The sequence below is a fragment of the Chaetodon trifascialis genome, chromosome 18 (assembly GCF_039877785.1).
Source record: "Chaetodon trifascialis isolate fChaTrf1 chromosome 18, fChaTrf1.hap1, whole genome shotgun sequence".
Classification (NCBI taxonomy): Eukaryota; Metazoa; Chordata; class Actinopteri; order Chaetodontiformes; family Chaetodontidae; genus Chaetodon; species Chaetodon trifascialis.
In genome coordinates this window covers 8,476,760-8,491,293 of record NC_092073.1, presented here as the reverse complement: position 1 = coordinate 8,491,293, position 14,534 = coordinate 8,476,760, and the positions used below count along the sequence as shown (strand labels likewise).

The following is a 14,534-nucleotide window of genomic DNA, read 5'->3' as shown; positions in this document are numbered from 1 at the left end:
GCGATGAGTGAGAAACCCTCATTCAGGAAGTGCCTTATCAGGACGTATTCATGACATCTGTTCAAAAACTATGTTTCATCAAAGAAAGGCAAATATGCAATGTATACAGAGATAATATTTAAACACCGAATTTTAGGTTTACTTGATGGGCCTGTCAAGGTGTTTCCCAACCGTCCACTGAGATAGGCTTCAGGCTACTGTAACATTGAAAACGTGTCAGTAGGTAAAAAGAATAGATTCACATTGTGGAAAATAAGGAATTTAATTTCTTCATAATAAATCCTGTGTTTAGCCTGTACAAAAACTGAAATGTTTCTTTATACAAAGCTAGGCTAACAGGCTGCTGGCAAAAGCTTAATTTTTACCCTAAAGACATGAGAGATCGTCCCATTGAACCCCCAGCAAGAAAGTGTATAAATACATATTCTCAAAATGATGATCTATTGCTTTGAAGAGGAAACAAAGGAAGACTACAAGCTGCTGGAGTAGAAGGTGGACAAGCTGCTGATACTGATACATGAACAGCTGTGGGTCGCACTGAACGATTCACCGGAAATTTTGTCGCAAAAAACTCAAAACAACAGCGGAATGACCAAGTCTTGACCTTTCTGTTGCTAAACCTTTTCACTTCATTTATTGTCCATGCAGCTTGCTGATGTGTCTTGGCCTCTGCCCTACCGTCTTGTCTGCCTTTGGCTTGCGGAGTGTAAGGAAGGAAAAAGTGCGGGGTCACTGAGAGTTTAGTAAACACAAAGTCCGTCTATAATGTGACCTGATACTCATTTTCACCCCAGAGCAAAGACTCCTTATCTCACTGAAGCACTTCCTCCCTGGGAAATCAAATGGCCTGCATTTGTATTGACTCAATTTGATACAGATTTGACATGAAAAGGATTAACCCGAATAGTCAGGGAGAGGGGGCTTAGATCCACGAAATTCTCTTAAAATTTGTAGATGAGAGAATCAGGATCTAGACTGATTGTTTTGTCTTTTTCTCTCCTTCCTCTATTGCACGATGGTGGGTTGGTTACAAAACCATCTCCTGTCTGCCGGCTGACGTCACGAGTGGCGTATGCCTGGCGTGAGTCTGAGGGCTTTGTGGCCTTCCTCTTCCTCTTTTGCTATAGCTCACCCAGCATTTTGAGGCACACAACACACAAACTGAAATTGGCTGGCACACGTTTGAAGATTAGCAACACTGATGCACTGTGCAGATCTAAACACTGATGCCTGTTGTGCAGCATCAGCATGTCGAGTTAACCAGCTTGGCATAGACAGGTATACTTGCACTTCATTCTCTCATCACGATTGTGCTTGTCTACGTGTGTGTGTTCCCGTACCCTGTCAACACCCTGACCGGACTGACAGCTGTGAGGGAAGGTGGGGCTTTAATTGAGGGCTTCCAGACACACACACTTAAAAATACACCTCGTTGCAATGTGGATAGATTTACACTACAGACATTTAAATTTGGGCATGAGATTTGTTTTGGTGGTAACTTTAGGGGTTGTTATGATGTATTGCAAGAATTGATGATTTTCATTTCGATGATTTACTGAAAGCAAAGCATTACAAGTCACATAGATGGTTTTGAGGTTGTTGGTGTGTCATGGAGGACCTATTTTGAGATGTATAAAAGAAAACAATACATAAACTATGCAGGAGAGAGCACAAACGAAGGACAAAAGCCAAAGTGGAGGATCTTGCTGCATTGTGTTGAATATGCTGTGTGTATTTTTCCATTTGTAAAGAAATGAAATGTGAATGTTTATTTCTGGAAAGTTTTTAAATGGGAGTTTGGGAGTTGTTTTCAGTGTTGTTACCAGTTTAACTAACAAGATTGACTGCGGAAACAGAGAGAGAATAAAAACACATTGGAGGCCCCAGACTCTAAATGGTATCATTTCAAAGTGTGCATTACCCAGATCAGACTCTTTTAGAGAAAGTTTATTTCTGACTGAAAAGGAATCATTTTGCCACAGATATGATCAGTTTTAGATATAGTGCATGCAATATTCCAAAGGAAGGCACAAACTTTTCCAACCGAACTGACAGCGGCGACACAGCTGTCCCTTGGGTTGAGAAGCAAAATGATATCAGACAGAAACACTTAAAAGAGCATGCCTCAGCCTCTGCTCAATTAATCATAAATGCTGAGTACAGAAATACAACGGCAGGGCGATGCAGACAACACACACGCCAAAAGCCAAACAAGAGGCATGAATGTTGATCGAAAAATAAAATAAAATTTTTGGTTCATGAGGACGAGTTCCTTTCTGCTTGTGTAGATTTACAATATCTTGAAAGAAGGTGAGGTAGTTTACTCCACAGGTATCAAAGCGACACTGAAAATCTCTATAAGTCACCCTCACTGACAGATACAGCGCTCTTGTTTCAGGGGGTTTTGTGCACAATGTCGCAATTTGATGACTGTAAAAAATTGAGGTGTTAAGTAATGCCACTGAAACTTGATGTTGGTCGCAGCGTTTCCCCTGAGTCACAGGCAACAAAAAAAACACCCTCTTTAAGGTATTCTTTAAGTCATCTCCTGTGCATTAAGACGTTAAACTTTAATTTAACGTCTGCTATGACCCTCTGATTTGGGAAACTGGCAGGAAAGAAAAGCAAACACGCAAACAAACAGAAAGCAATGTGGTGTGAAGGTCCACAAAGTGTATTCCTGTTGGTGGAGAAGCTGGAGTGCTGAAGCTGAAGGATTCATTTCTTGTATGTGATCCCACGAATGATGATGAGGACTGTGAGAGGTAACGCGGGTGAGGATTACTGCCAACGCTGCTTTTCTCCCAAGGGTGTAATGGGCAATCTGATCGCAGTGCCACGAGGGTCGAGACCTGTCAAAATAAGGCCCTGTCGCACCTCATCAAAGATCCAGCTCGCACACAGTCAGAATGGCCGCCATGGCAAGTACACCGGAATACACACACTTAGCAGAGAAACACAGCCCACAAGCTTACAAGCCTCACAATGAACTTAAGTCGAGGAATTTTTGTGAGCGCGAATGAAGCTGTGACAGCGAAACACGCTCTACCAACCAAATATGTGACCACATTACACACAAACAAAGCCCACAGAAGCAGCGCCAACACAGCCTTAGATTTATTGAGGCACACATCATGCCAGCAGCTTATATTAACGTATTAACATGAATTACATCAACTGATATCAGGCCTGTAGCAGTGCGATACACTAGCCTTATAAATAGGAGAGCAAAGCTGAACTTTAGGGAAGAGGGTCTGTCCTTTATTATGTGGTCTCCAAGCCCTCTGCCTTATTACTCCCATCTGATTCTCATCACAAGCCCTACTGCCTTCTGCTCTCGTTAGAGACAGTTTCAATCACATTAGTCCGAGGGATGCAGGATGAGAGAAAAGAGGAGGAGAGAAAGGAAATGTGATTGACGAGAGCAAGGGGTGCATGCCACATTTCCTTGACACGATTCCTTGATTCACATTCTGAATCAACATAACGGCTCCTCATCAATTGCTTTAGAAATCATGATTGCCTTTATATTACTGATGTACAAACATTAAAAAAAACTGTCTACATCTCTGCAAAAATACAAATTAATTAAAAAGAGAATATTCCCTTAAAGGTTTGCCTTTAACTACCTGATCCCCTCTGTAGTATGGTCATAACCTCATTACACTTCCAAAAAAAGCTAAATTCTAGTTTCAAATAATGAGATAAAAAGCAGTGAAACATAATGGCAGAGAAATGACTCCAGAAAACACACACACACACACACCGGAGGAGAATTAAAGGCAATCGGAGCAGAAAGACAAAGGAGGAGGGATAGCTAATCCTTAGGGTAAATATTTAACAAGCTCAGCAATTACAGTGAGGCCAGAGACCTAACATGGAAGAGAAGGGAATTACAGCCTGCTGACTGTCAACACACACACACATACACACACACACACACACACACACACACACACACACACACACACACACACACACACACACAGAGTCACATGGACCTACTCGCTTGAGAAACTGCCTAAAACTGCTGAAAATACAGATATCCTGACCTGAAATGAAAATTAAACAAAAAACATGAGACAAAGAGTCCCACACAGCCTGTAGGCTATGAGCTGAGGATTTGGATTTTTGTACTCTTGTCATTATTTTTTTAAGGGGGTGGTTTGCCCCTCTGGACTTGTGGCCCATTTTCACAGGCTCGGCATGCTTTACCTGGGCCCTGGCATGCTTAAACGTGATTACATGCATTTCCATTGTGTCTTGTCAACTGGAGACAACTGTGAACACAAGGATGTATTGAACACTGTGTGCATTATTAAGTCTTAAATCTCCAGGTGGATGTTAAGGTGTTTGACCAGTGCTGCCATCCATTTCAAAATAAAATATTCTCCTCTAATTCATCAGCAAGAGCATATACATTGAACTTTAGAATAGTTTGAATATAATCACTTAGAGAAATGGTTCTCAGCCTAGAATATGAAGTATATTTTCTTAGATTCAAATATATATTTCCCTGTCAGGCATCCATGTGAGAAGTTTTTTTCTTGTACACCGGCGGATATTTGCACCCTGCAGGCTGGCTAAACAAAATTCTATTAAAATGGTAACTAGATTTCATGAATCAATGTCAAGGTGCATCATCGTGCACAAAAGCCTGGTTTCTATTATTTATCTGCATGTAAAATAGCACATGCAGTCATCTCAGGTCATATATCTCACTGTGCCTGTTAACACATCACAACTGAATCTCGTGGAATATGATGAATAAGGGAAAGTAGCTTACGAGAATCCCTGTCTGGTGTCGGTTTTTATTTACACATACACACCAACAGGCATGCAGACACACACAGCCCAGGGGTGTATTTGCATACAGTGTATAGGTACACATTGTTCACTGTGCTCCACCCAGGAGCAGTCACGCAACACAGACAGCAGGTAGAATCTCAGTGTGCCTCCAAAACCACCTGTAACACCTTCGATTCAAGAGTCTGTGAAACTCCCATAACTAATATTGACAATGGACTTAATTTAGTAGATTTATGTTTAAAAAGACTCAATAAATGATACAGTAGAACCTGCAGCCAAATCTCATAACCACCTTATCACAACTTACTGAACTCTGCATCAGTTATGACAGAGTTGAGACTTCACACAGTCCCCCTTGTGGAGAAAAAAGAGAACTGCATCAGTATAAGTGGAAAAATCTTCATCCTTCCTCAGTAGAACAGTTTACAAAAGTAAATGAAACCTAAGGTTGCCGGTTTCATGGTTTCATAGCATGTTTTCAGTAAATGACTCACTGTTGAAAAAAGCAGAAGAAAAAACAGAGCCGATTATGACTGTTGTTCCAAACCACAGGAAGGATGTGGATATGTACTTGCTGCTCATCTTAGATTTATCTGGAGAAGTTCTGGCCACACTCCATGTTTAAGTATCAGTGGAAAAACTGCAACTGTTAGAGGCAAGTAAGCTGACCAAAGAGAGGGAGGGCAGAAATTGCAGATGTATGCAGCGCCAAAATAACTCATGTTCCACTCTGATTAATCTCATTAGTGTGGCATCAAAAGACAGCTAGGGGGGTCACTATGGCCACTGACAACAAGGCATTCAGCAGATGTGGCACAAACAAATTGAGGCTCTGGCATGTTCAAAGTGTTCAGAATAGAAGATCCTAAAATAATTCCTGATAAATGCTACCTTCACTGACGACACTGGCACCTAAAAACTTTAGAAGGTGTGCACAGAAAGCTATTAGCACTGTCACGCTAAGCACGCTCACTTTCTACACACCTTTCAACACTTTTAGCAGTTTCACACACATGACTGAACCATCTCCATTTTCCAGTGGCGAGGGCCCTTTACAGCTCTCGCTTGCCAGTGACACTCCTCAACATCACTCAGGCAGCGGTTTCTGTCTTTATCTCTGCGTGATCCCTTATCCGGGAGAGGCACCTTTAATAAGTCCGATTAGCACCTGCGCTGCAACTTTGCGTGATGGCTAAGCTAAATGAGCATTCAGGGTAAAAGAAGTAAGTGTGTGTGTCTGTCTAAAGTTGCATGACTCCAGCCAACAGGATGCCAGCTGTTGGGTGCCATGCCAAACCAAGGCTGCGGATGATGGAGATTAAGGGTGCTGCAAGGATCAGAGAGGAGAAGGTGAAAGAGGGGAGCCACATGTGTCGAAGATGGGACGGCTGCAAAAGTTTCCGCTGGGCAGAACCTTGTAAATCCCTGCTTCTTCAAGAATACAGTTTTTTTTATGAGGAATTCAATGAGGACCTCTTTTCTTCTTCCTACTTAGCAAGACAGAGGGAAGATGCTTATTCTTTTTCCGTCTGAATAAAAAAACACAGCTCGTCTTATGAGCTGTCGCATCCAGCTGTGCCAGGAGCTTCTGAGTTGATAAGGCAGCAGCTGAGGCCACTGGCAACGAAACACTTCTGAAGCGGCCCATGAATATTTGAAGTGGATTGTGGAGCAACAAGAGGAGAGGAGGGGAGGCGTTCAGCGGATGGTGGGAGGGTGGGAAAACAAGAGTGGGCCTCGATATGCCTTTTAATTACATGTGACTACATGACACAGAGGGATGATAGGGATTTGGGGTGGGTGAGTAGACAAACAATGGCTCATATCTACAAGAGGCGGCAACACAGGAGAATGAGACAAGATAAGAAATACATTGTCTCCGATATCAATTAATGAGACACGACGACAAAATATAGGACCAGAAAAAAAGAGGACAATGTTTCCAGACAAGGCACACCTCTTAAAACGCAAACTGAGCTGTTTATATGTCCCTCGCATTGTCAGTTCTCTTATCTCAGTTCATGTTATGGAGCCTGGGGGATTCTTACTCATGAGGCCGTTAGAAAAAGTTTCAACTTCATGGGTTATTCCAGTTTACTGTATCTCAGCGGGCATGTATAATCAGACCCTATTTTCCCTTAAATTGTAGTTTAGATGATTGAGCTGCACTACAGACAGATGATAGAATGAGTGCAGGCAGAAGCAGAACAAATTCATATGCTGTGTATAATCTCTTCCTGCATTAGCCACTTTTTTATTACTTATGTGTGACTTGTTTGTCACACACACAGCAGCCTGAATCCTGCACTCAGACCAACATCATTCAACACAGGGGTCTGACAAATACGAGCAAGATTTTTATATCTTCTAAACATTAAAATATTTTTGAAACGATGCAGAAAATCCTTAAAGTGACGATTTCATAAATATTGCAGAATCGTATTAATGTTTCTTTTCTACTGAAAGCAGTATATTACTACTTCTCAGGCTATTACTACTATAAATACACACTACGAGACCTACAGCCACCCAACGTATTAGTTGGTCAGTTTTATAGTATATATGTATCAGAGGTGGAGAACATTAAGGCATGTGTAAATTCACAGAGGCAGATATCACAGAATCAACCTGGTCAAACATGTCAACTCAGCAACTCCCTACGAACCCAAAGACACACGAAAACCAAATACCCCAGCCCCTCCACCTGCCTCTACAAATGTCATCTTTTGACCTTTACCTTGGAAGAAACTCTTGACGCGGAGGTAGGAAACTGCAAGGCGCAGCACAGACAGCTTGTCCAGCTTGGAGATGACATCCGGGGGGAACGGCAGCAGGCTGGCCAGCCGGTCCAGCTCAGCATTCAGCCTGTCTCTGTGCCGCTTGGACGGGTTGGTTTTCTCATTGGCAGAAGACGGCTTCCTGATGATGAGACAGACAGAGGGGAGAGAGATAGATCGGGTTGAATGGACGTGGGCTTGGACGGACCTGTGACGATCATGCACTCGGCTGTAACATAACAGTGGTTTTAGCTAAATGGCTCCGTGTAAATAATTTTTTCCTCGCTACAAACAGACGCTGAAAAGCACCTCAGCGGGCAGTGACAGCAGCACACGGGAGGGATCGACTTGTTTAACTTCACTTGTTGGAGCCAGCCTACCATTAATGGCAAAGTTAGTTTAAAACTCGTCCACACGACATGACACAGGCTTCTAAAGCTTGCACGGTCAGCTGGCCGAGCCCTGATGGTCATGGTCTAAAAGACTGTGTTATTAATCATCAACCATATACATTTTCTGAATTCTAAACTAAGATCCTGCATTTAATGTATCTCCACAACACCACTTACCAGCTCAGTTTCTGGGGGAAAAGTGTGTGACTGATCAATGTGAAAGACAGGGCACCAAGCTATTGAAAAAGCATCAGTATGAATTTACTTTTCAGAAATAGCGACCTTAATATTTGTTCCTGGTGATACAAACTAGAGGACGGTGTTTTGTCTGACTCTGGTTAAGTATGGCGAGTGAACCCAAGCAGACACATATGACCAAATAAACCACACTCTACACAAGTCCCACTCTTTTCAAAACTATATTTCCTTTTGACTCAGCTTTCCCCAATACACCAAGCACCGCATTGATTTGTGTTTCCTCCAGTGACAAGTCTCTTTAAGATTTGTTTCTTCACAACAAGACAAAACAAATGAGTTCAGAGTTTTGTCATATTGTCTCCCTGTAAAGTATCTTTCCATGCTGACATAAAGGTTTACACTGAAGTTTCTGTATTTACTTAAATGCTCTGTGGCTGCTCCCTTCTTCTCTGCAACCCCTGATATTGAGGGTAATGGACATATCATACTATCCTCCTCAGTGCCGCAGAGAATGCAAAATGCTCCTCAGGCACAGTTATTTGTGTATTTTAGTCAGGTATGCTTCACCAGCTGAACTTAACATGATCCGCATATGCAATGGTCAGCTTCGATTTCCACAGCGGAAAGTTTCTGTTCATCTGCACAGACACAGAAAACGTCTGTATAAATACTTTGGCGTCTTTTAACCTGATGAAACAACTGATAATCACATGTTCGCCGGACGTTGCTGTTGCAAAATACATAAAGGAATGTATATGAATGTCAGGGATTGATCGGATTATTCAGATAAAGTTCAACAAAACTGAAAGTACCAAAACAACATTATTCCAATATTACACAAAGAAGTCCTCAAGTCAAAATCCTAAAATGTGTTGTGGCGTAACTGACTGACTAGAATTTCAATAGTGTATTTCTACCCAGCGCACATACAGTATCAATTTGATGTGGCGAAGATTTCCTTTCAGCTCAGCAGCACCAGCAGGGCAAAACATGAAAACTTTATAAATGCCACAGGCCTTGTTAAATTACCACTTCCCTCTTCAAAATCTTATATAACCGGCGATTCACTATTCATGACATCAGCTGACAAAAACAGTCGTCCTCTACATCAGAAACAATGGTCACCGAAAACATCGCCAACCAAACACACTCTTTGACTCCTTTGCCTGCGGGTAAACACATGTACATGCCAAGTTTTTTTTTTTAAAAAGTCTAAGCTAAACATCAATACACTGCCAATATTACAAATACACACAAATAAGTTTAGTTTACCTATCATATTAATAACCACTCTGTATTAACTATTAGTTCTATAAATAAGTGCTGTTTTGTAAATAGCACACTTGCAACACATTATGTTTTGATCACAAGTGTTGGATTTACAATTACTTGATTATATCATGTTTTTCGGTGGTGCATGTGAATTGAAACTGGCAGTCAGGATCAGCTGGAGCTTAAACCGTTATTTTCACACTTTCATGTTGCTGTTTCACTCACTTCCTGTAATTAATTACAATTCAACTCCCCTTTAATGTACCAAATCATAAGGTCGAGAGTGAAGTTTCCCCTGCGCACTTGCAGAGTAGAGTTAAAAAATAATAATAATACAAAATACATAGTTAGCAAGCACTGATTTAACACATAATATATGTTCAGCAGCGCTCCTTAACTGTTTTTGGATGGGCTTCCTCCTCTTTCTGCCCGCATACATGCAGTCTCCCGGAGGGATCATGATCTTGCGCTCCGTGGAGGTAACAGGTGCGCTGCGGGTGAGACAGAGAGCGCGTTAACTTCAATGTGGCCGGAGACAGAAACAGAACACATGGAAGACAGTGAGCATTAACACATGTTCAGGCTGGTTGTTGCACATAATGCCATTAATGAGTCTTTAGTTGGGGTTAAATGTGCAGTAAATCCGTGCATCCTTAAATTTAAAGCGAAATAACCCCAATTAGCTCATAGTTAAATTATCAACAAAAGAGACTGTGAATTAGTTAAGTAACAAGATTATTGAAAGCTTAACAAAAAATTACCAGTAGTTAGAAAATGAAATAATAGGCTGGTGCAACTTATCTAATCAATATTTTGAAAAGCACAGAAGACATGTCGGATAAACAATAAACTAGTCATGCTCTTAAATTCACCCCAAAACGTCAGAAAAATAGAAGCATTACCCAGAATATCGGCGGGTATCAGTTAATTCCAGTATAATGATGGCTGTTGAGTCGCATTCACTTTAAGTGCAGAAAAGAGATGCGTCTCCCTGGCTGCACCGACGCGGTAATGCCAAATGATAAATCCAATGGAAATAAAATAAATCGGAGAGGTCCTGTACGAGCTCCGAGCTGATGTTTTCATCAGCTTTGCACTGCTCGGGGCAGATGTTGGCTGATGCTTTATACCCAATTGAGTCGCCTTCACTTCCTCGCGTTTCAGGTGGCGGATTCCTCTGAATGACATGTCGAGCTCTTCGCACGCAACTCTCTGCCTCACAAACAGAGTACGAGCGCACACACACACAAACACGCGCACGCACACGCGCGCGCGCACACACACACACACACACACACACACACACACACACACACACACACACACACACACACACACACACACACACACACTAGACGTAGCCTATGCCGCTTTCAGGTACTCTCTGTTTATGGGATTTACGAAGTTTCCGTTTTCATATCGCCGTCGTATTTATTTGTGACCATTACTATTATATGTTGTCTAATAATAAAACTACACGACACTTTTCCCTGACTGTTGCTGTTCGTTGCATACTTTGATGAGCATTTGGCAACATTAAGTTGCGTGCCTACAAGCAAATTCTCTTTATCCAATATTCAGCTTGGTTCACTAACATAACAAAATAGAGACCACTGACAATGCCATACTGCATTCGTGTCCGATCTGTACTCTGTGTCCTTGCGACTTCAACCATTTTTTAATGCGTTATTAGTTTACGGACTATGTTTCCGAGGAGTCCCTGAATGCAGCAGTCGCCCAACCCGACCCCAGCCTGCAGCCGCGCGCTGCACACACATTTTCTGAGCAGCGCGAGGGGAGGGATTAGATGGGATCACACGCGAAGGGCAGCAGAGGCACAAATCTGCAGATTCACACAGCGGCTACGCGCTGTCGACTGCACTCAAGGACCGGAGGGTTTTTACCACACCGGCCTGTTAAAGACAAACGCTCTTTTACAACGAAACCGGCTAAACTTGAAAATAATGCCGCGCTGGACGGGACCGGGTTTCTTACGACCTATAATGAATTCAGTGGATGTAGTTTTCGGAATCGACTCGGCTCTCTGGGATAGATTTGGCAGCTCCGTCAAGTTCGGTACAGATGACAGGTTCACGCCGGAAATGAGATGATTATGCCTTCAGAGCAAAAGCATTTATGTGTCGCCGATCTAATAGCCTGTGCCCACCTGTAGTCTGGAATTAAATGTGACTAGTGTGAAAGGACTTATCAAGTTGGTTGTGATTGTATGTCTTTAAGTAACTTGTGAAGGGTTACTGAAGTGTTGAACATTGTCTTGCAGCTCACAGTGATTGACTTTATTGGAAATTAATGAAAGGCATTTCTACATGTAATTTGTAATACGTTTAACACATCTGAGGTAACATCCGAAGAGTGAATTGTCGCCTGTACGGCTTTATTTAGAATTGTATAGCCGGAAGTACTATTACAGTTTATTTGACTTGACCGCGTCAGTTGCTTCGAATCCGTTTGCTTAAAATGTAGTACATCAAAATGAGTTACTCATTGATCAGCCCTAATTACGCGATAAGACACCATGAAATGCGGCTCACAGCCTGTAGCTATAAAATAGAGGCGTCTTATGAGCGCTGTTTGATGCAGACCTACATATTCAGCCATCCTTAAATCATCGCATTGTGTTTTTGAATTTGCATAGTAAAAGAGAAGCCAAATGAAGAGGACGTGTTTTATTCTTTCATCTGTTAAACAAGATTGTGATCAATAAGAGCTTTAACCTGCTTCAATGTGGCCTGTTATTTATAGCGCACTGTGGAAATTGTCGAAGAAAATAAAAGCTTCAAATGTGACATATTCATATTGTGTGCTTTCACCAGCACCTTTTTATGTTTAAATATTTTTTAAAGTTTGAGATTTGTTGCCGTTTGTAAAGGTTTTCATGTAGAGGAGCCATAAACAAACCAGTTGCTGCAGAATGCACGCTCTGTGTGATCTTTGGAGAAATGCATGATGCCCTCTGCAGCTACAAACGCCTGCAAAACAACACAGAATGCTGCTTTGGTATTACGACAGGGTCCTTTCACCACACCGTCATGATTTGACACTATAAATGTGTGGTGTTGTAGTTAAAGAATGCAAATAAGATGTATTTAAAATATGTTGTACTGATTAAAAAAAGTTTGACTTTAAAATGCTTGTATGTATGGTTGCTTGTAAAACTGTATCCTAATAAAATATGCCACTGTAACATGTTGTGTATTGTCATTGTTGAAACATTATAATACCTAACACTAATCTGAGAATATATGCGGTGTGTACTGTACTGCTGCCAACTGTACTGCACCCTAGTGGACAAATACATGCACTACAGTCAAGAATGCCCCTTGATCACACATTGCTTATTGTGTATTTATGTCTACTAAATTATACAAGCTTATGGCTGAGATAGGCTTTTCTGCTTTAAATAAAGATGACATAGTAGAGGAGAATCCCCTCGGTGATGTTGTGCCACATGTGATCTCACATATGATAGATATAAGACCCTTAATGGTGGTCGTGATGAAGTTGATTGCGCCTAGGCAAAGTGCATTTCTTCTTTCACTGAATTAGCTGCTTTATTTCCCCACAATATTAATAAACATCAAATGACAAAAACAAAGCCTGTTATCACGGTCAACCAATAGGTTGATTTCCAACTATCACACTGCTGTATTGAGGTGTCCGTAGAGGGTGATGTTTTATTTGTTGTGACAGGTGGAGATGGGGATTTGAAGAGGTCAGAAGGTCCTGTTAAGGCTGTCAGTGGCTGCCATTAAAGCTACAGGGAGCTTTGGTATCAATGCAAATCCATGGGCAACACCATCCAAGCTGCCTTCCAGATTAGCCCAGGTTTAAAGCTCTGCTAACGGGGCCGGGGGAGACCTTTGCACGCAACCGTGTGCGTGTGTGAGCCCATGTGTGTGTGTCTGCTGTGTGTGTGTGTGTGTGTGTATGTGGCTTTAATACACATTTCAGAATAACGACCACAGAGCCAAACAGGACTTACTGAAAGCCATCTGCCAGGTGCAATTGTGTGGCTTTCATTGATTAAGATGTCTGTTAGCGTCATCGTGGGATTTCAGGAGATGTGCAGAACTGCGACATGACAAGTCTGATTTTAATGGACATTCATAATTGATGGGACAGTCAATATCGGGAAGACAATTCAAAACAGAAATGAAAATGGTGTAGCTAACAATCTTGAGCGTATACACAAAAAGATGGTGGAATTTAAGTTGCTGGTCTACATTTTGTCCAGTTCTAACAATGAGTGGTGTCAACCATGAAGTCAGAAAGCAGGAATGATGCCTTCAGGATCTGTGGTGCCAGAGTATAACTCATGACAGCAGAGTATTTAACGGACAAGACCAGCTCAAGAGGTCCCCTTAGGTTGGACAAATACTGTGCAGGCATACTTGTACACACAGACACGTGCACGCATGGTTTCATCATACAAAGAGAATAGTGCAGTTTCAACTGTTTCAGGTCGTTCACGGTCACAAATGTTGGAAGAAACAATCACACACTGACCCTAAAGTGTTTAAAACCACAGCTGAGCAGATTGGTGTTTTCTGGGGACAGGGAATAGATCTGTTTTGATCTCGTGAGACTATGACTCTTAAATCCAGGATGGAATTAGACGATGAATGTTAAAGGCACACAGTGAACGAGCCTGTGAAGTGTGACTACTGCAAAGAAATGCACACGGAGTTACGCACTGGGAAGCCATTTGGGTGTCTGTATCGACCTTGTGAATGATCCAGAGTTGCAGAAGTGTTTGTCAAATATAATCAATCAATATTGCACTAATATTTCTGGTCCTTTGTGGAAAGTCTGGCATTTTCAGCCCATTCGATCTTACAGTAACATAAAAGATTGTGCCGTTCAATTTCAGTAGTTTTGAGCTCCAGCTGAATGTTTTGCTGGTTACGCACAACTAGGCAATGTCATCCAACGGAGCCAAAACACTGCCGGTCTCAAACTCGTGCTTCGCTGTCACGTTTCGGTCAGTCCCCGTATCAAGAGCTGTGTCAATCGCTTTGAGAGGGAAAATTGTGTTTTGGGACTCTGTGGGGATAATCTTTTGTTG

The 14,534-nt window shown here is 41.9% G+C and overlaps 1 protein-coding gene across 1 annotated transcript in view; it reads right to left on the bottom strand.

Moving 5' to 3' along the window:
- The window catches only part of ahrra (aryl-hydrocarbon receptor repressor a), a 67,950-nt gene extending 57,344 nt beyond the window's left edge, over positions 1-10,606 (bottom strand). Inside the window, exons 1-3 of the mRNA XM_070985916.1 lie at positions 10,351-10,606; positions 9,847-9,939; positions 7,547-7,728 (exon numbers count right to left, since the gene is read on the bottom strand). Coding sequence (XP_070842017.1) covers positions 7,547-7,728; positions 9,847-9,908 — 244 coding nt within the window. The 5' untranslated portion in view covers positions 9,909-9,939; positions 10,351-10,606. The remainder of the gene's footprint in view (positions 1-7,546; positions 7,729-9,846; positions 9,940-10,350) is intronic.
- Between the last annotated feature and the right edge of the window lie 3,928 nt (positions 10,607-14,534).